This window comes from Pygoscelis adeliae, unplaced genomic scaffold (assembly GCF_000699105.1).
Source record: "Pygoscelis adeliae isolate BGI_AS28 unplaced genomic scaffold, ASM69910v1 Scaffold66, whole genome shotgun sequence".
Taxonomy (NCBI): Eukaryota; Metazoa; Chordata; class Aves; order Sphenisciformes; family Spheniscidae; genus Pygoscelis; species Pygoscelis adeliae.
Genome location: NW_008825167.1, coordinates 7,445,643 through 7,465,271, shown reverse-complemented (window position 1 = coordinate 7,465,271; position 19,629 = coordinate 7,445,643). Strand labels below are relative to the sequence as shown.

The following is a 19,629-nucleotide window of genomic DNA, read 5'->3' as shown; positions in this document are numbered from 1 at the left end:
AATCCCACAACACTTTAAAAAGCTCAGTCTACAGCATGCTGCACAGCTAACAGAATCCCCCAAAAGACAAATCTGCATTCATGTTTAACTTTCAAGAAAGAACAACTATACCTGTTAAAAATATGTCAACCTGTATTTAATAAATATTTATCAAATACAAATAAGGTCTCAGATGAACACTCATTGTTAAGAAAACAGTAATGGAAAGGGTACCTACAAATATTTCTTCAGTGAAAGTTTAAGGCAAAAGTGGAATCACCATTTACTTACTCTGTGCGTTTGAATCACCTTCACCCTCACTTAAGCCTTTTGAAGTATTCTTCTTTCTTTCAGGACTAAGAAGTTGATTACCAGGTTCAACAGCAACTGAATTAGACAAAAATATTTAAAAGACACAGCCATTATATATCTCATATTCCATTTTTCTCCTCAAAACCACATAGTAGTCAAATATTTAACATCTCCAAGGCATCTGCCAAGTTCAAAAGTAAACACAAGATTTTATATGAGAAAATATAGTAGTAAAAATAAATTTGTCAAAGAAATAATTAAAAAGGACTCAGAGGAGATATTCCAGACACCTAGCATTTGATCAGTGATGACTGACAATTTATCAAGAAAATTTTCTCATAGCTGTTCAAATGGGACTCACCTGCTTCTATGATAAATCTAATGCAATTAATTAAGGAGCAAGCATATGTCACATTAGCTGCAGAAGCCAGTAAATTCCAGAGACTAGGTTGCTGTAATGTCAGACAGCAACAATCCAGAGCAGCTTGAAGATCTACACTTAATGGAATCTGGTCATGCATTAAATGCCATGATAGTGCCTGTGCAAAAAAAAAAAAAAAAATTTCCCATTAATAGCAAATTCTCGCAACAGAACTTATAACCAAAGGTGGTGGTTTGTTTATTTTTTTTACTCAGCAATATGTAAAGTTTTATTAGCAAGTTGTATCGCTTTTTTTCCTGAGAGAACAGGATTTATTTTAAGTACAAGAAAATTATGAGCATTATATACTGTCTATTCGTTGTCCCAAAAATTAGTGCAGGACCATTCTCCCAAATGCCAAGATCATTCCATCATTCAATCAACCTCTCCTTGTAAAAAGCTGCCTGTGTCCCATAAGCCCATCTGATTCACTACCACACATCAAATAAAATAACCACTGAAGAAATTTCTACAGTTAAGAAAATTGCCCAGACCAAAAGTTACTCAATGGTGATCAGTTTAAGTCAAGTTGTTCCCTCTCCCAACGTTTTCATCACATCTTTAATTATGCTGTAATTTCTTACCTCTACTGACATAACTACGAATTTCAGGATATCATCCTCTTTGTCAGGAGGAACATGGAGACCAGCTGGTAGTTTTGAGAGTAACAACAAATACTGAGCCAGTGCACGACAAAGTGTCATCATAGACTGATACATCACCTCATCTCCTACAAAATAAGACTAGATGAAATCTAGCAGTCTGAATTTTTTTCCCCTCAATAAATGTTTTTCAGAATTATTTCATAAGCACTTTTATGGCAGGTATCTTGATTTTTTTAAAATAGTAAGTTCATGTATTCACAAGACATCTGTAAAGTACCTTTGCAGAGGAGAGAATAAAAAGACTATTATTTCTATTACCAAATATATCGCTTAGTTTTTTCCAGTAGGCTGATGGCTCAGTTGGCAATAGTGGTTGAAAAACCTGGTGGTTGGCAGGAAGGTTTTGTACAGTTGTAGACACATGATCCAGAGTTACCCTCCGAGCTGTTTCAAAGAAGCTACTCTTCTGGTCTCTTGAGATTTCATTCATGCCAAGGCTTAAACAAGGTGCTAACAAGCTTAGGTTGAATTCCTGAAATCAAATAGTAAATAAAGAGTAAAGAAATTGCTTTTAGAGAGAAGCTAAGCATCTGAAGGTACTATTCTGGCATATTAACATGGTGGTAAATTAACAGTTTATTAACTAACTTGTTATTATGACCTCTGCTCTATTATGGTGTAACAATACCATAATTAAGACCATATTTGTTCCACATTTAAATTCCAAACACTACTGTACTGGAAAGAAAAATCAATATGCTTATTCCAAATTTTCAGAACAATATGCGCATAAAGCTCAAGGATGACCTATATACAAGGAATCTTCAAATAAGTTTTCAAACAAATAAGCCAAATCTTTTAAAAAGAGTTTCCCACTATTATTTCTGCATACCAGCAGCAAACATAATGTACAGAATTTGAACAAAATACGTTCTTAGAAAACAAAGTCGTTAGAAACAATAAATACAAGTTGTCCTTTACACCAGATTTACTATCTGTGGCCTGTTAGTGGCATATTACAAGTAACCTAGCACAGATATTTAAAAGGTTACAGAAACATCTGGCCTTGTTAAGAGACTGTATGGCAAAATGAGAAGATTATGTAAAATGGTAAAACTGGATTTTTGTGATTGCAATACATAAACTAACCTTCACTTCCACTCCATACATCCAACCTGTACTACTAGAAAGCTACTATCAGCAGCATTACTAGACACAGAAATGAAACATATCTACTATTTTAGTTTCCAAAATGAAGTGAAATTCAAGTAGTGAACCACCAGTATTATATAAATTTGAAGTGTTTACATTTAAGACTAATTTAGAAATGCTACCAATAAGAACATTAGAAATAATTTATTACATCCTCTTCAGCTGACTGTTTCATCTGACAAAGAAGTTACCTTGCTGGTCATGAAGGAGTTCAGGTCAGGCTGAGGAATCCTATTTACCAGCTCTGCACCTTCTAGCAGTGCTGAGTCAGACTTCATGCAACACTGCGACCTCACTAGTGAAACATACCAGTCCTTTAATAATTAAAAAAAGAAATTTATTACATATTTGTTTTCAGAAAATAATGAAGTTCATGGGGACAGGGGAAGAATCGCTCACTTGCATTGATTTGTGGTCTGTTTAAGAGATCACTAGGCCACATTATGTCAAAAAAACTCAAAGAAAAAAGCAAGGCCAAATAGACAACTGGTGAATGGACCATCTTAAAATAGACCAATGGATGTTCACTGGCAAGTTGTCTATTTCCATACAGTCTGGACAGGAAATGAGGAAAAAAGCAGCTTAACATTTAGCACAGGTGTATGTGTGTGTATTAGGATCCTAAAGCTGAGGAGAATATCTAGAAAAAAAACTGGATTACTCAGTAGTTACACAAATGTAACATCAATAGCAAAAAACCCAATACTATAACCACGTAAGAAAAGTCTTCAGATTCAAATAAATCAGCAGATGGAGATAACACCTATCTTTTAACACTCACTGTAATATATGAAGACCATCACAGATCACTGCAAATTTACTCCTTACATCATTAGTGATGAGCCTACAGGAATTAGTTAATAATATAACTAAGGAATATAAAGATTTATCCCTTTTCTGTGTCTTCCTTCTCATAACTGGACATCCTGAATTTGCTGATATTAATTAGAATGCAGCTAAACCTGTCAGAGCTCAAGGAGCACGTGGACGACAGCCTGTCAGAGTTCAAGGAGCATCTGGATGACGCTCTTGGTCATATGGTTTATTTTTAGGTAGTCCTGCGAGGAGCAGGGAGTTGGACTCGATGATCCTTATGGGTCCCTTCCAACTTGATTCTATGAACTATGTTGGCATTGCGGAGGAAGCATACAAAAACTACTTCCTTTGTGCAGGAAATTACAGAGGAAGAAGGAGATTTTTTGGTTAATTTGAAGACAGAAAGCCATAGGTAAATGGTTTCTGGGCACAAACAGTGTTTCCTCCTGCTGTCTAAGTAGCTCTCAATCTCTTGTAAGTCAATGGGTTCCTCAACTACTTAGTCTCCTCCAAACTGCCAGCTAATCAAATAATTTTTGCCACCTCAGTTACACACGTTCCATATTACTGTGTATCACTGCAGAACACGAAGAAATGAAAAGAAGTGATCTGTGCCATGGGACAAACTAGAAAGAAAGGAAGACACAGGACCCCAAATGGCTTGCTCTTAGCTTCCCACCCGCTCTGAAATAAACACATCTAAGTACATGAAAGACAAACAGTTAAAAAGCCATGTTCGTTCTCTGAAAGTAATTTAAAGCTGAGAAGTGGCAACTGAGAAGTAATGCTTCATTTCCAAGAGACAACCAACAGCTTTCAGGAAATGAGTAAGACTGATCACTGCAGTAAACACATCAAGAAAAGAAGAGTATGTATCTGTCTCTACTGAACCTTATATAAATCTTTCCATTAAAGTTATGTAAAGAAACAGAACTTGATAGTTTTTCACAGCACCGTCAACATAACAAACATGTATGCACATGCTAATTATTCATCCTAAGTTCAACAGTCAGCCAACACATATGAAATCATTCACTGATCCATATTTGAGATTCATTAACAATTCTGAGAACATTAACTGCATAGTAAAAATAAGGTATATTTAAATATTTTGTAATGAGCAAAAGCTTATTTAGAGCCAAGGCACTTTTAGTGACTCTTTCTAAACATAATCTTACTTTGTCTAGAATCACATTCTCTAAAGCTGGTTGGTCTTCTCCATCTAGTGGGTGTGAGGTAACCAGCGGTGAAGGACTAGATGTGTCTGGTGCTACCATAAGACGAAACCTATCCAAGAGCGAGTAAAGTCTTTGGTGTCTGAAAATAGAAGAACACATCAGCAGAGAGCTAACTTACTCAGTTTTGTAAATAATTTAAAAATAGAAAGACATCCAGTGAGCCAGTTCTAATCCTGGGAGAGAAAAGCAGTAGGGTCTTAAGTTCTTTGGTGGATATATGCAGTCATATGATGCAAAACTGCAAATTTCACCAGCTATCAGTAGCCCAAGCAAATGAACTCAGCACCACCAACAATAACGATTTAAATTTAATTTAGGTTTAAAATTTGCACAAGCTTAAGCATAAAATGCAAGCTGTTCAGCTTTCTTTATGCAGTAAGTCTTTTTAATGAGTAAGAAGAATCAAAGTTAGTGTACAGATGATTTGGTTGCCGACAAATACGTTCTAACAGATACCAAACAAGAATCCACTAAAGCGGAACTTTTTTTAAAAAGTATATCAAGAATTCCAGTTTGTGGATTTATGTCAGTGTCAGGGGTTTGGGTTTTTTGTTTGTTCGTGTTTTTTCGTTTTAGGGTTTTTTTGTCTGTTTGGTTTGCTGTGTTTTTTTTCCCATTACTGCTATCAAGAACTTGTATAGAGTCATTTGGAGATTTTGGGTTTTTTTAAAAATTCAAATGTAACATGACCTATGAAGGCACATTACCATCAATCTACTGCAGTCTTGGGCTTTAGATTCTTTCCCCCTACTTCTTTATTTCAGTCAAGAGATATTAACCTCAAACAGCAATGACATCCAGAGGAGTAAGTTCGGCTCTTTCCAACACTAAATAAAGCTTTTTCAAAAATGGAGTAATTTTCTCCTTTTTTTAATATCAGTTTACTTTTAAACAGCAGGGAGACTAAACAATAAAACTTTCAACACAGCTAGCTGGAAAAAAAAACAAAACAATCAAAAAACAAGCCCACCCAGCTTGGACTCACAAAATTCTGCTAAAGTGAGGAAAAAAGTTGTTTTCAGTAATGTAGTTTTTGTCAAGGAATTAATTTGTGGTTGCTGTCTCTCAACAGTTAAATACTGAGTGGGATGTGGGAGAGAGAATTTGATGCCTTCAAGCCTTTAGCTTGATTTAATTATAGAATCATAGAATAGTTTGGGTTGGAAGGGACCTCTAAAGGTCATCTAGTCCAACCCCCTGCAGGGGGGTGAGCAGGACACTTTCAACTAGATCAGGTTGCCCGTCCAACCTGACCTTGAATGTTTCCAGGGATGGGGCATTTACCACCTCTCTAGGCAACCTGTTCCAGTGCTTCACCACCCTCATTGTAAAAAATGTCTTCCTTATATCTAGAATTTCTTCCTTATATCTTAATTCTTAAGTATATTGCAAATTCAAGACATCCAGCACAACTGCCCTTGTGCCAGAATATGCCTGCATCTCGTAAGAGAGGCTTTACTCCTGTTTTACCTCCAAAAAGGACTATCTTACCTTTAAGAAAAAACCCAAACATAGCAAAACAGAGTTAACACAATTAGTACTAGAACATTACTTAGTTTGGCATTTGAACACGTATTGGTATTATTTACCTTGTTGCTAATCCACTGTTTTGAAGGTATTCCTGAATTCTATCCAGTTCTTCAACTGGTAACTGAGTAATGCTGTTCTATAGGAAAGAGTCACAAGAATTTTATAGGACAAAAGTGAGTAAAATAGCCATGCTTTGAACAGATTAGGAAAATTATAGACAATAAAGTGAAATGTAAACATTCACGTATCTCTATATTAAATAAATTCCTTTCCAATGAAATAACTTGAACATCATCATATTTTGATGTACTTTAAATCATTACACTTGATTATATTGCTAGCACTACCCAATCTTATTTACAAATGAATATATTTTTCTTTACCTGTAAAGTTGCAGCCAAAAGCATTTCCACCCGACGGCAAGCCAGTGTGTCAACCATGCGAGCAAGCACACGGAATGGAGTACACAGAAGCTTATCAACATATAGTGTTAAGACAGCCCCAGACTGGCTGAGATGTATTCCCTCTAAACATTGTAAAGTCTTCTTCAGAGTTGTGGGCTAGATGTTGAAGCAAAACAGACAGAAAAGTGCAATAAATTAGAATACAAAGATCTTAAAACTAAAGGGAAAGGCATTTAGAAAAAAACTATAGCAGACAACTGCCTGATCAATATAATCATCTATACAGGGCTGAGTTAACGGCTTATTTAATGTGAACACTAAGTTGTTTGATGTTTAACTGTAAAAGCTTACTTACAAAGACCAAGCAAAAGTAGGGAGCAAAACTTTTAGGGAAAAAAGCTAGAGAGATATAGGTGGAACTGTAGAAAGCTTTGAGAACAGCGAGAAGCTTGAACTCTTGCTGGAAGAAGGCAGGAACATGAGCATAGTCAAGACAAGAGACATTAGAATACTGATAAGCATTAGGGATTTTTTGAGCACATGTTCAATCGTAGAAACAGCAATGGCTACTCAGGATTAAAAGGGAGTACAATTTTTTTTATTTTTTATTTTTTTAAATATGAGCACCAATAATCTAAAGGGAGAAACACAAAGACAAACTAGTTTGACTCATGGAACCAATCTTGTTTAAGAGCAGACTGTAAATATCAGCTCTTTTAATTTTACTGACTTTTCTGATAATCACCAAACATTTCACAGAATGACTACATCTTCCATTCAAACACATTTAGTTCATTCTACCGATTCTCAGACACTAAAGCCCAGATTCATCTCACCTAACTTTAAAGTGTTTTATTCACTTGCCTAAAGCACTAATGCAGTTGCACTAGATTTGCACAGAGACAATGAGAAGAGACAGGAAAGGCTTACCAGGCTACTCAGGGTGCGGCAGCATCTCCCCCCATTAGCTCTAGAGGAAGCCCAGGAAATGACATTTCCTACCTAGTGAGTTCCCAAGATTAAGAGGGATGCATACAACTTTACACCCCTATAAAACATCATCTACTCCTTTTAATTTGAAAACTAAAATAATCAACAGAAATCATACACTGAATTTCTGAAGCAGTATTTCCCTCAACAAAAGACTATGACTTGTGGGGCAGATCAATGGGGAAGGCATGAGCTTGCAAATCATTTTCATGTTGTTAGTGCCTATGGAGATGGACTGGTTCCTATTCCTGCCTCTGTAGTCAGTAGTTCTATTACTTATGCTACCAAGGTACTGAAATCAAAGACGAAAGTTACAACTTTAATTTACCCTTCAGATATTTATTACGCAGGGGGTAATACCCAGGAAGGAAGGAAAAGCAGCTGAACCAACTCTAGTTGAATTCATAGATTTGATGGACTGGAACACATCTGATACTGAAGTTGCTAATATAGTGTTCATTGTTTGCATTTTTAAAGAAGTGACTTTAAAAATAAAGTTGATAAATGACCCAGAAATGTCAGAATTTGCATACTTATCAGTTAAACTTATACTGAAGTGTAAGTGACTTTATTCTTTAAAAAAGTGAAAAAGTTAAACTTACAGCTGCAAGATTCTCACACCGTGACTGAATGGCCTGGATGAAGAGCCCACTGGCTGCTGAATTCCTGTGAACGGCACTAATAAAGTCTTGTACTGGAGGCTCATGGGACAGATTAATCAAGTCTTGAACATGATTCACAATAAGCCAGGTCAAGTGTTCTGAATCATGTAGGTTTTGACACTAAAGGGGAAAAAATTAAAACCTGATTCCAGTAATACCCATGTTAAGTGTTTACTAAAAACATTATTTGACACAACATTAAGTTTTTCATATATAATTCTGGTAGCTATTTTAAAATAATGGCATAAAGTGTCTGTATTTTAATATCACCATCATTATTTTTCAGGACAAATTTTCCAAATGCTTTTGATCTTGTTGCAAATTAAGAGATTTAATGAATTTGTAAGTTATTTTTTTAAAACACTAAAAATCCAGGTTAGAAACAAGTAAATTGAAAAGGTCAATTGAAAGATGCCGCTTTTAATGAAATGCTATTTGAAATAAACATGCACACACAGTCTTCTTGTAAAATGTGATTTTCATTCAGGCTTCTTTTTAAAGATTTCTTATTATTACCGGCCATAAACACAAGATGAACGATTTCTGGAAAGCAAATCCAAAGACATCTATCAATAATCAGTTTTAAACCTATGGAGGCTATGTGTATATCAACAAGCAGTGCAATGCAACGTGAAAAGATCTGTAGGGCTAACTAGGTGATGCTGAGAGGCTGACGCTCCCCAGTAAAGAGGTTTTGGAGGGTTTTACCTTGGACTACCTCTAGTCTGACTCTAGTGACCGAATGTCCATTAGTACTTGAAGTGCTTCTAAAACGTATCTTTTGGTTTAGTTGAATCTGAAAGGAATGCAGTTTGCTCACCCCAAAACTGCTCTCCAACGCAAACCAAAGTGCACTACCAGATATTACAGGAAGATTCACTTCAAAAGTTCCCAATGAACTAAAATGCTAATATTGAGGCAGCAAGAGGCCAAAGCCACAGGGACTGCTCTCATTAGAGAATCAAAATGGAAGTTAAATGTTCATGTAAAACCTCTCCTCTTAAGGTACAGAGACAGAAATTTGTTGTCTCCTAGACACTGTGCACTGCTACTGATGTTGGGAAGTCTAGCACTACTTAGTGTGCTCTAGTACTTCACAAGTAAGGGATATGATACCCAGCAGATAATTCTATTACCCACCAGGTATCCTTTACAAGCCAAGAGAATTCTCAGTTTAGAATAGAAAAAAAATGCCAAATGAGGTCATAGCTGAGCTTACAGAAGCACCACCTGAAAATAAAATGACTAGTTTCACAAGTCTTCATTTTTCACTTGTGAACCAGAGATTCAGTTAATGCACATCAGTAATAAAAGACTGTCAGCGTAATAACTCAAAACTATAGTTATAAAATTCAAAACTTACAACATAGTCACAAAAAAGAATGAGTGCTCCTCTTCTCACTATCTCTCGATTGCACATGCCACGTTTAGATTCTGAGTTAGCTTCATCACTATCTCCAGATATCTGAGGGCTAAGCAATTTAGTTGTAGAAAGACTGTGTCTCCTGCAAGAAGCACATTATATTTTGTTACTATTTTATTATTATATTTTATTACTATGGCTACTGAAACATTAACAATCAAATTGCTTGGAATATCCTACCAATGTTCTTACATAATATTTATTTTCCTAGAAACTTCATTCAAGCCTTATACTGCTTTGAAGTAGACACTTAGCTTTCCATCAGCTCTTTACTTTAACAATAGCAGTATCACTTCCTTGTTTATTATCAAGGAAGTAATAAACACTAGTTCCGTGTTTATTACTTCCTTGGACAGTCTGAAGAACTGAACAGGTTATTTAAAAGAAAAACACGGGCTATAGCATGTCTGGTGGGATAACAGAACCTAATTCTGTATTTTCTTCTCAAGCCAAACCAGTGTTCTTGAGCACTTAGTCTAGTGTCAGATCAAAAGTGATGGCAACCCCAGAAAAAAATAGAGGTGATACTGGTAAATTAAAAGAGATAACTGCAACAAATAGCAGATGTCACCTCAGCTATTTTAGTTGCCCTACTTTGCTCATAAGCCTGGTAATTTCATGTTTCCTCAAATTAGAATAATATTTTTTCACATCATGAGGTTGAACTGAGGCAAGAATCTCACATCTGAGCAAGTATTGATCTACTCATGTTGTGGACCAAGATTAGCCTTCCCTAAAATTTACTGCACAAGCATCAGAAACATCTCAAGTCAGTTGTTAATCTCCCTCTACAGTTAACACAGAGGGATACCCACCCACACAGGGGGTTATCTACTTTACCCCCAGAGGATGAATCATTCCAATGCCTGACAGGTGGGATGAACTACCTTCGTGCCAAGAGAACACTAATTTTAGACCAAATCTCTGAATTTCAGCCAACTAATGTTAAGTGAGGTTACTATGGTGCTTAATGCTAAGTATCAGCACCATGCTGATTCATATGCTTTGATAGCATTTAGTAATAGACCCACTGAGAACAGATACAGCTATAGTTACAGTTATACTGATCAGATTGTATTTTCATAAACACAACAGTGTATCATCTGCATGGCTGCTTATTTGCTAGAACGTGAAATATGAAGTCTCCATAGGAACATGAAATCTGAAATACTGAATATTTTGTTACAGTTATTTCCATAATTTTAATTAAATGTAGTACATAGATGAAGCTTTCTTGGCTTAAAAGTGGAGAAATTACCTGGCAGTTCTTTTGAGGAACAACTGGGCGCAGGACACATTTTCTTAGTTTGAAAGACATACTGATATCAGAACAGACAATATGTATACACATAAAGTAAATGCAGAACTATTTATTTCAGAATTCAAATAGTACTATTCAAAAGGTTGACAGGCTTAGCAGATAAAAAGCTAGATTTTTTAAAATAAAATTTTAGCAAATATAATTATGAGACACACTACTACTACTCGGGATCAAAAACAAATCTTACTTCGGGGTTTGATGCACTTCTGACCACCAGTTGTAGTTGGTATAATTGACAAGAAGCAGGATTTGACACCAGAGGAGAACTAAAGAAGGATGCGTGGGAATCATGGACTGAACAAGGTCACTCAAGCTTTCAAGGGTATAGAAACTACCATCAGATCCATCTCCTGTAAAAAGTCTGGTGGCTGCAGCTGTGATTCTTCTAAACATCCCTGAAAACAATAAAAGCATGTTAGAGTAACTATGCTCTAGTCAAGTTTTAAAATTATTCAGGGTATACAAATCTGAGAATACAAATCTTGTTTCATAAGCCACTACCATTCCTGAAGAAAGATACATCCTAAGTAGTTTTACAAGTGTAAGGCAAGTCATGGAGTTTGCCTAAGGGCAGTGTGTTAACCAGTCATGACCAGCTCCCAGACTTAATAAATAATGCTTTAGATCAGACTAGAATTGTAATGAAACCTATCTTCTCAACTTTTTCTGTCATGCATCAAAAAGTTTATCTGATACATGAAAACCTTACCAAATTTAAAATTGTTAATTATAGACCAGGATTTTTGGGATTATTTTTGGTTTGTTTATAAAGTAAAACACAGAAGTTCTAATTAAGAACCATGCTGTAACTACTATTCTACATGCTAAGGAAGATCACTTACAAGTCTCCTACTTCAGATGAGGGCTTCCCAAATACATTTAGCTGAAACTAAACTGATACCCTTCTATCCAATTTCTAAAGTGCAAAAAGTAAATGTTTTTAAGCAGAGAAAAGTCATTACCCTGCACACTGAACACTCAGCACAAAAGTTGAATTTTGCTTTCTGACTTGCTGATTCTGTATTCATATGCCAAAACGAAGGGAGGGAAAACAAGGAAAATGGACAAACTTGAAGTTGTCTAAAGGTACAGGACTTTGAGTTTCTATGAGAAGATAAGATCAGGGAAAAAACGGTTTCTTCAGAACCAATTAGAAACCAAAAGCTAATCAGAATAATGAAGGAGATCTGTGGTGCTGCTTGCTTGCACTGCCAGATACAAAGAATGAAGCTGTAAATTCCACAGCCATGTGGACCAGTTTAAGCTGCCTCCAGGACTGATAAATACACAATGTAAACAGCAAAGAATGGGAAAAATAACTGTCTCAAAACTCAGGTTCCGCTTACTAGCAAACCAATGCTATTCCCATTCCAGCTTCCTGCATTTGCAGTAATTGCACCATCTAGTGACTTTCTACAGTCATGAAAGCCGCTACATACTAATCTTTTCACTTCGTCTATGCCTTTTATTTCTACTAACTTCAAGGTAGCACACTGAAAATGTTAATTTCTAATCTGGTAGCTTCCTATAGTTGATTACATAGAATTCAGCAATGCTCACATTTTGAAAAAACTATAATGGGTGAGAAGACAAAACATCCAAGAAGAACAGTGGTTAAAAATGACAGAAGACCTTAGTCTATGTTCCCAGACACAAGTCACTATAAGCTGCACCTGTAGTTAGGAGAATACAACTTAAAGAGGAAAAAAAAATTATAGAGTTTTTAACTGAACAAGAGAGAATTAGTACAAAACCAGGCACTTATTTAACCCTAAGACTAAATCTGAAAGAAAATGCTATGACACGAAAATACAGCGCAAGTGTCTGAACAACTTTCCTTCTACTCTGTTACACTCTATCAGGTAACCACATTACTACTAGTACTTAGAGATATTTGTAGTCTTAGATTAAATTCATTTCTAGAGATCATGCAGTACACATATCCCAGTGCTCTGCATGAGTATTTTAATATTTAATTTTAATTTTGCATTAAAATCTCTACATAGTTCCTGGCAAGGATCACAGTGCAGCTTGGAAGCCAGTCACTGCAGCAGAACTAGCTGAGCCTTCCCTTTCCATTATCCCCAGCTCCCACTGTGGAAGAACCCACTTCCCTGATTTCAATCACCACCTTGATTTTCTGATTTCATTGGTCTTGGCATGACACCGTTTAATCACTTACTCCAAATCACCTTGGCATAAGTTATTTGTTATAATATTTGTTTCAAATGTTTCTCCATAACAGCAATTAACAGTATACACATTTCAGTTATTATTGTAACAGACACATGGGAAAAGAGAACTATCACTCACTATATCCAGAGCCCTGTGCCCTAAAGCAGGCTTAAAACAGATGAAGGAAGACTCTGGTAACTATCACCATATTTTGTGCCTCTTCACTCACAATCCCGGAGTCTTTGCGGCACGAACCTACGTTTGGAAGACTGTTTCTTAAACCAAAGCTCTCTTCTGACAAGTCAGAAGACAAAACATCATCCACCACGGCTGCACAAACTCTCACAACATAATTCAATTGGTTTCCCATTTGCTTTTCTACCTGTTACTGTCACTGAAGACTAGGAGGAGTAAAGCTACTGAAAGTTAAATCAAGGCAATGCAGAAGCTTTGAGCTTTGACAGAGAACCAGCTGAAGACCCAGAACACAACCATCAGCACTTTATTTACTTATTTTAAGTCTACACCTACGATACTTATGTTTGGAAGAAGCAGCTGGTAGCAATGACAGGAATCGATCTAAGGTTTTTTCCTCAAAAAAGGACTTTATAACTGAACTCTGTAGGACGAGCTTAAAAAGAAAAAAGATTACAGGTTGTTGGGACACAATGGAGCACAGACTCATGTTATATGTCTAACAGTATTCTGTATGCACTTTTTTTATCTGCATCTGCTAAGTAGTGAAGTACTCTAACTCCCATCTTACAGATGAGGCCATGGAACACAGAGTTCCTTGTCCTGGATCTGTAAGGAAGTCTATGAAGAACCAGGGACTTGTGCCACGACATTTTAAATTGCAGCCAACTACTGTAATCCAAGGTTGGATTTCAGCTGCAGGGTGAAAATCAGAAGGCAGAAAGGATAGTCATAGTAAAGAAAGAATAAAAGAAAGGGAAGATAGTGCCACTATTAGGAAAATAAGACTAAGGAATCAGCCTAAGGACTCGGGAATTAGTGCCAGAGATACGTGTCTTCTGCTAGATATCCAAAGGCACAATTCCCAAACCTGAAGAAAGGAGCTCAAGACTGACTAGCTGGAACAGTACTACCTTTCCTACTTTTCTGGTTTTGGTTTTTGGTTGTTTGTTTTGGGGTTTCGGGGGGGGGTGGGGGGGGGGTTGTATGTTTTTTATTAATTATGACAAAGAACAGGAACCTACCTTGTCATGAGTCTGAACCAGTGGTCGGTAACTCAGTATTTTAAGCCTGGACATACCTACCAACCTCCAAACTGAGAAAAAACATGACAAATACAGCCACAAATTTGGAATGCTTTGCATTTTTGGACTGGAAAATTTCAGACAGTTAAAAGGAGAGATGAAAAGTCACTAGTTACATTTTGTTCCACACAGACAGAAGAAATGTGAAAGTGTGCCCTGCATGCACGAGCACAAAGTTTGAGAGGTTCTTTATACTGAGTAGGATAAAATGCCTTCAGCACCTACGTATTCCTTCTCAGTAGTTCACTGCATTCAACAATTGTCTCAGAACTGAAAAAACACCCTGCCACTGCATGCTACAACACAAGGCATTGTTTAAAGTGTTACCTGATTTGAAGATATGTATTAAGCACATAAGCAGCGTGCCCAGCTCCTGGCAGTAGAAAGTATGTTGCTGCTCATTCATGTCCACTTTCAATTGTTTGGTAACAATATCTTCCAGTAGAATGCCAACCAGTTGTAATAAGAACCTTGAAAAACCAAGTATACAATCAACAGAAAAAATATAAACCTGACATCTTTCAGAATAAAATGAGGTTTGCCCATGAAACTCAGTAAGTTTGAAAAATAAAATATGAAGTCCCTGTTCATTCATCCTAAATAGGATGCTAAATTAAATGCTACAGAACAGGTTGACCTAAAACAAATATAATGCTATAGGTATGGAGAGATGATCACAAGCACTTCAATAATTACATATCAGATCTGGGTTATCTACTCATCAGGTAAAGTCACAATAGCATGCATACACCAGCCCACCTCACTTACACAGCAAACTTTCAAAATGCTATGGTGTCTTTATAGCGATTTGCAGTGAGCTGAAAAAAACCCCCACCATGACAGTTACCACAGCTCAGCTGAGCAGGGGTAACTCAGCAAGTCACAGTAATTCAGCTATTTACAGCCTCATCTATCCACACTCTACCACACAGGTTCCATATCAAACCTCCAGCCTGGGAAGGGGGAGGGGAGGGCAGGGCCAAGGAAAAAAGATCAGAAGAAAGACCAAAAAGAGGGCATCCGAGGAAAGCCATCCGTGCTCCCGGCCATAATCGTTCCTCAACTCACTCCTGTTGGATGTAAGGTCACATTAAGGGAGTCCTGAAGCCCTTTTTCCCCTCTACCTGTCACCCTCGCAGGGAGCTGAATGGTAAGAAACAGCATTTTATTTCTATCTGAAGTTCCATACTCAAGTAAAAAGTTCTGATTTTCTTAAACAAATAGCTATTTCAAATGTTTCCCACCACATTAAAACATAATGCCTTAATGACAATTATGTCAACATAATACCACTGCCATCTCTCCACGCTTCTTTTGCTTGAAGTTTGTCACTCTGAGGACATCAGCATGGGAGGCTAACTAGACAAAGCCAGCTCTTTAAAAATAGGAAATAAAGAGCAGGACTAATAGATACGAATCCCTCTGCTGCCAAGATTCTAGCACAGAACCTGGGCTTCTACTAAGGGGATGACTCATCTTTCAGTCCCCACACAGGAAGAAAAGGGTTAACCAGTTAAGTTTTTTTTAATCATGAACTACCTGATTTTAGTAAGTCCAGGATTCACCCATTTTAACAACTCTATTAGGTCCTTCACTTGGCTCAAGAAGAGGTATCAGAACAGCCCAAAGTCCCTACTACAAACTGCTTATCTCCTCCCTCTACTGTTCACCTCATTATTCCTTCCTCCACACACACTCTTCCCATATCAACTTAATAACAGACTTTATTCCTATCAGATAACAGTTCTATACATGTGTTTATATTGCACAATATAGATGTGATTTCTCAGAAATCTTAATCTTTCCCCTAAGTTATTCAAAAGACAACATACCTAGAAAATGTCTCTTCAGGCAGATATTTAGCTTGTTTAACCTCAGTGCGATCCTCTGGTATGGATAAGTTATTTTCTCCATGTCTCAGTCTGTTAATTGCTTGACATGAAATCAAATATGGTGAGAAGGAAAGCTCTTGTATACGGGATAGAACGATGTCTTCTGTTGACTGTGAAATCAGAACTCTAAGGATAGCTAAAATTCCAGAAATCCATAGCTGGACAGTGCTCACTGATGCCTAACACAAACACAAAAATGCAGAAGATTGAATACCTTTGAAGTTAAACATCACCACATAGGAAAGTATTAAAGAAAATTAACATTTTCATTAACTGTTGTATAAAATCAGACCCTTTTGAGAATGGAGCAAGCAGGGAGTAACTTTTATGTTCAGGTCTTCCGAAATGCTATTCTTGTGGTAACTGTCAAGCTTACATTCACTCTGTTAAACAATCTCCCAATTATAAAACTGGTACTAAAAGTCACATAAGAAAAACGTGATTTACCTATTAAATTGCATTCTAGAATTTACTGTAACTGTATGTTTCTCTACATTCCCAATCCTCAAAATACAAAATGAAGGTAAGCAATCCATAAACAGAACGTTCCTGTATAAAGTGCCCCCCACTGGTAAATCACATTAGTTCTAACCAATTCTTTTCTAAAGTCTGCTGCAGGTACTTTAACACCACATTGCAAATTAAGAAAGAGAAACACATGCTCTTTTGTTTTGCATGAAAGACACCAGATTCTCTCTTCTCTGGAAACAATTACTTACCATGGTTTTAGGAGTAACAAACATACTCCTTAAAAGCATGTCCACAGGGCGAAGGGATGAAGGAGCCAAAATTTCAAACAAAGTGTTCAATACTCCCAGAGCATCATGAGAGTCTATATGCATCTGTAAAAGAAAAAAAAAAACCAACACAAAACTAATTTCTAACTACCCACTAAAGGTAACTGCAACACAAAAGTACCATTTCATGTTTTAAACATTTCTATGACAACCTGTGTGTAATTAAAACTGTCCTTTACAGTACAAAGTTTAGAGCAACCGAAAGCTATGAAAGGTAAATTAAAGTTTCATTGAAGGCCTTCCTACACAGGAGTTTTGAGAACACAGACAAAAATCCATCATATGAAATTCAATATACATACCACATATTTATTAGGAGAAGTGTGCCGTATTCAGAATAAGACCAAAAGACTGGCTTGTCATAAAATTTAAAAACTTTTCTCCTCCCTGCACATCCTACCAGGCCTATTTATAGAGAGCAAAGCTGGTCGTGAATAAACTTAAGCAGGTAACTAGGAGAAAAAAAAATCCTGATCATCAGAAAAGTGAACAGCTACAATGGTATTACACTGCAGCAACACAGGTAGGACACCTTACTTGATCACTTTAGATAAATTATAAAAATCAAAAAGCAAAGGACTGGACTCAAAATCTAGACAACCCTATCTTGCCTAAATAATTTGATAGTTGAGCACATACACAGATTCATACAAAACAAAGGCAATTTCAATTTGCCAGCATTTTAGCTATGCACAAAACCTGTTATCTGACCCACAATAACTGCCCACTCTCTCCAACCATGAGAACTCCTCATGAGAGTGGGGATCTGCCATCATAGAGTAAAGAACATTAAGGGCACAATTTCACTAGTTTTACTTTTTATCCTTGAAGTAAGTGTTTCTAGTTCCAGGAAAGCTGTATTGAAGACAAGTCCTCTGTTGCTTAGGGAGCAGCACTGAAAAATCTTTCTCCTAAAAGGAATCTTCTTTTCTTCCCAGATACAAAGGACCTACTCTCCTTCCCCCAATATACAGTCCAGTAAGAGACAAATGCACACACTGGAGGGAGTCCAGCAGAAAGCCACACAGATGGTTACAGGCTTGGAGCATCTGTCATACAAGGGGCAGCTGAGACTGTTCAGCCTGGAGAACGCTCAGGGGGATCTTTATCAATTTGTACAAGTATCTGACCAGGGGAAGTGGGAGGAGGAGATGACACAAGTACAGAAGAGCAACCCAGAATCTCTTCAGTGGTATCCAGTACCAGGATGAAAGGCAATAGACAAGTTGAAATGCAGGAAATTCCATTTAAATACAGTTTTTATTTATTTGTTTTCCGCCTGTGAGGATGCTCAAACACTGGAAGAGGTTGCCCAGAGAGGTTATGGGGGCTCCATCCTTGGAGACTGTCAAAACTTGGCTGCACATGGTCCTAAGCAACCTGCTCCAGTAGACCCCGCTTTGAGGGGAAGACAATATTCTAGACATCCGTTTCAACCTCAACTATTCCATGATTCTGTGATTTATTAATGCCGTTTCAGACTGTCTTTTCATTCTCCTCACTAAGAAAAAATGCAATTAGATCCACTGCAGTTACGAAAAAATAATTTTGACATTCTATAAACATGGGAGAATCTTCACACCATTTAATAAGTGCTCTGATATAATCATGTATGTAAGAGAAGTAGAATGAGCTTCCTCTGGAAACAGCCTCGAAGACACTGCACATACTTTCTGCATTTAAATATGACCTTCATCACTTCAAAGACTTAGCTTACCTTGCAGTAATTGTTTTTTCAGATATGGCAACCACACTTTCAAGAAAATCTGTCTTCATATTAAAAAACCCCCAAATACCCAAAGCCATTATTGATAGATACATTATAACAATTATTTTAGATGTTCATAGATTTAAAGAGTCATATAATCACCTGTTGTTTTGCAAGCATTGGGAGAATAATGTCAGCTATTTGCCGGGACAATCTTTTCCATTTGTCTTCATTTTCTTTATGACACTGTTGCAATACTAAGATGAACATTTCTAGCACCTGAGGAGAAGACCAAAGAATGCAAGTAAACACCCACACTAACAGGAAACATTTAAGTAATACTGTAGTGGGAAAAATATTTACTGTTTCATCCATCTGCCAAAAAGCAAAAAAAAGAAAAGAAAACCCACATGAGAAATCACACAACATTTTTAAAACCCCATTTTCAGGTTAAAAGCTTGTTCTTCATTATGACTTTTTTTCTTTAAGAATTTTCCAGTTACTTTTATAAACTAGGAAAAAATGCTTTCTTGGTCCTTTTTAAATGGCATTTGTCAAAAGACTACTCAAACACCTGGAAAAAGGACAGTAAATCTAAATGCCGCATCGCATACTCAACAAAAAGGGGAGAAAAGAAGAGAGCAATTTCCCACATGTATACTCTTTCTTTACTCTAGCTCGAATAAAGTTTAAATTTGGTCAAGGAAACAGAAGACATTTTTATGGAGTTCATTCACCAGAGACATCACTTTCATATAAAAGTTTACAGGAGAGCATATAATGGAGCACACCAACAGCAAGGATCACTTCTAGTAGCTGAACGTGTTATCAGTTTGAGGGTTACAGGGGCCACACTTTTAAGGA

General features: G+C 36.8%; 1 protein-coding gene across 1 annotated transcript in view; it reads right to left on the bottom strand.

Annotated features, from left to right (window-relative positions):
• HTT (huntingtin) overlaps window positions 1-19,629 on the bottom strand; it is an 87,095-nt gene that overhangs the window by 18,716 nt on the left and 48,750 nt on the right. Inside the window, exons 37-51 of the mRNA XM_009328884.1 lie at window positions 18,928-19,044; window positions 16,980-17,102; window positions 16,201-16,439; window positions 14,696-14,838; window positions 11,101-11,308; window positions 9,533-9,674; window positions 8,110-8,289; window positions 6,497-6,673; window positions 6,173-6,249; window positions 4,524-4,662; window positions 2,721-2,843; window positions 1,636-1,849; window positions 1,297-1,442; window positions 653-830; window positions 271-366 (exon numbers count right to left, since the gene is read on the bottom strand). Coding sequence (XP_009327159.1) covers window positions 271-366; window positions 653-830; window positions 1,297-1,442; window positions 1,636-1,849; window positions 2,721-2,843; window positions 4,524-4,662; window positions 6,173-6,249; window positions 6,497-6,673; window positions 8,110-8,289; window positions 9,533-9,674; window positions 11,101-11,308; window positions 14,696-14,838; window positions 16,201-16,439; window positions 16,980-17,102; window positions 18,928-19,044 — 2,302 coding nt within the window. The remainder of the gene's footprint in view (window positions 1-270; window positions 367-652; window positions 831-1,296; window positions 1,443-1,635; window positions 1,850-2,720; window positions 2,844-4,523; window positions 4,663-6,172; window positions 6,250-6,496; window positions 6,674-8,109; window positions 8,290-9,532; window positions 9,675-11,100; window positions 11,309-14,695; window positions 14,839-16,200; window positions 16,440-16,979; window positions 17,103-18,927; window positions 19,045-19,629) is intronic.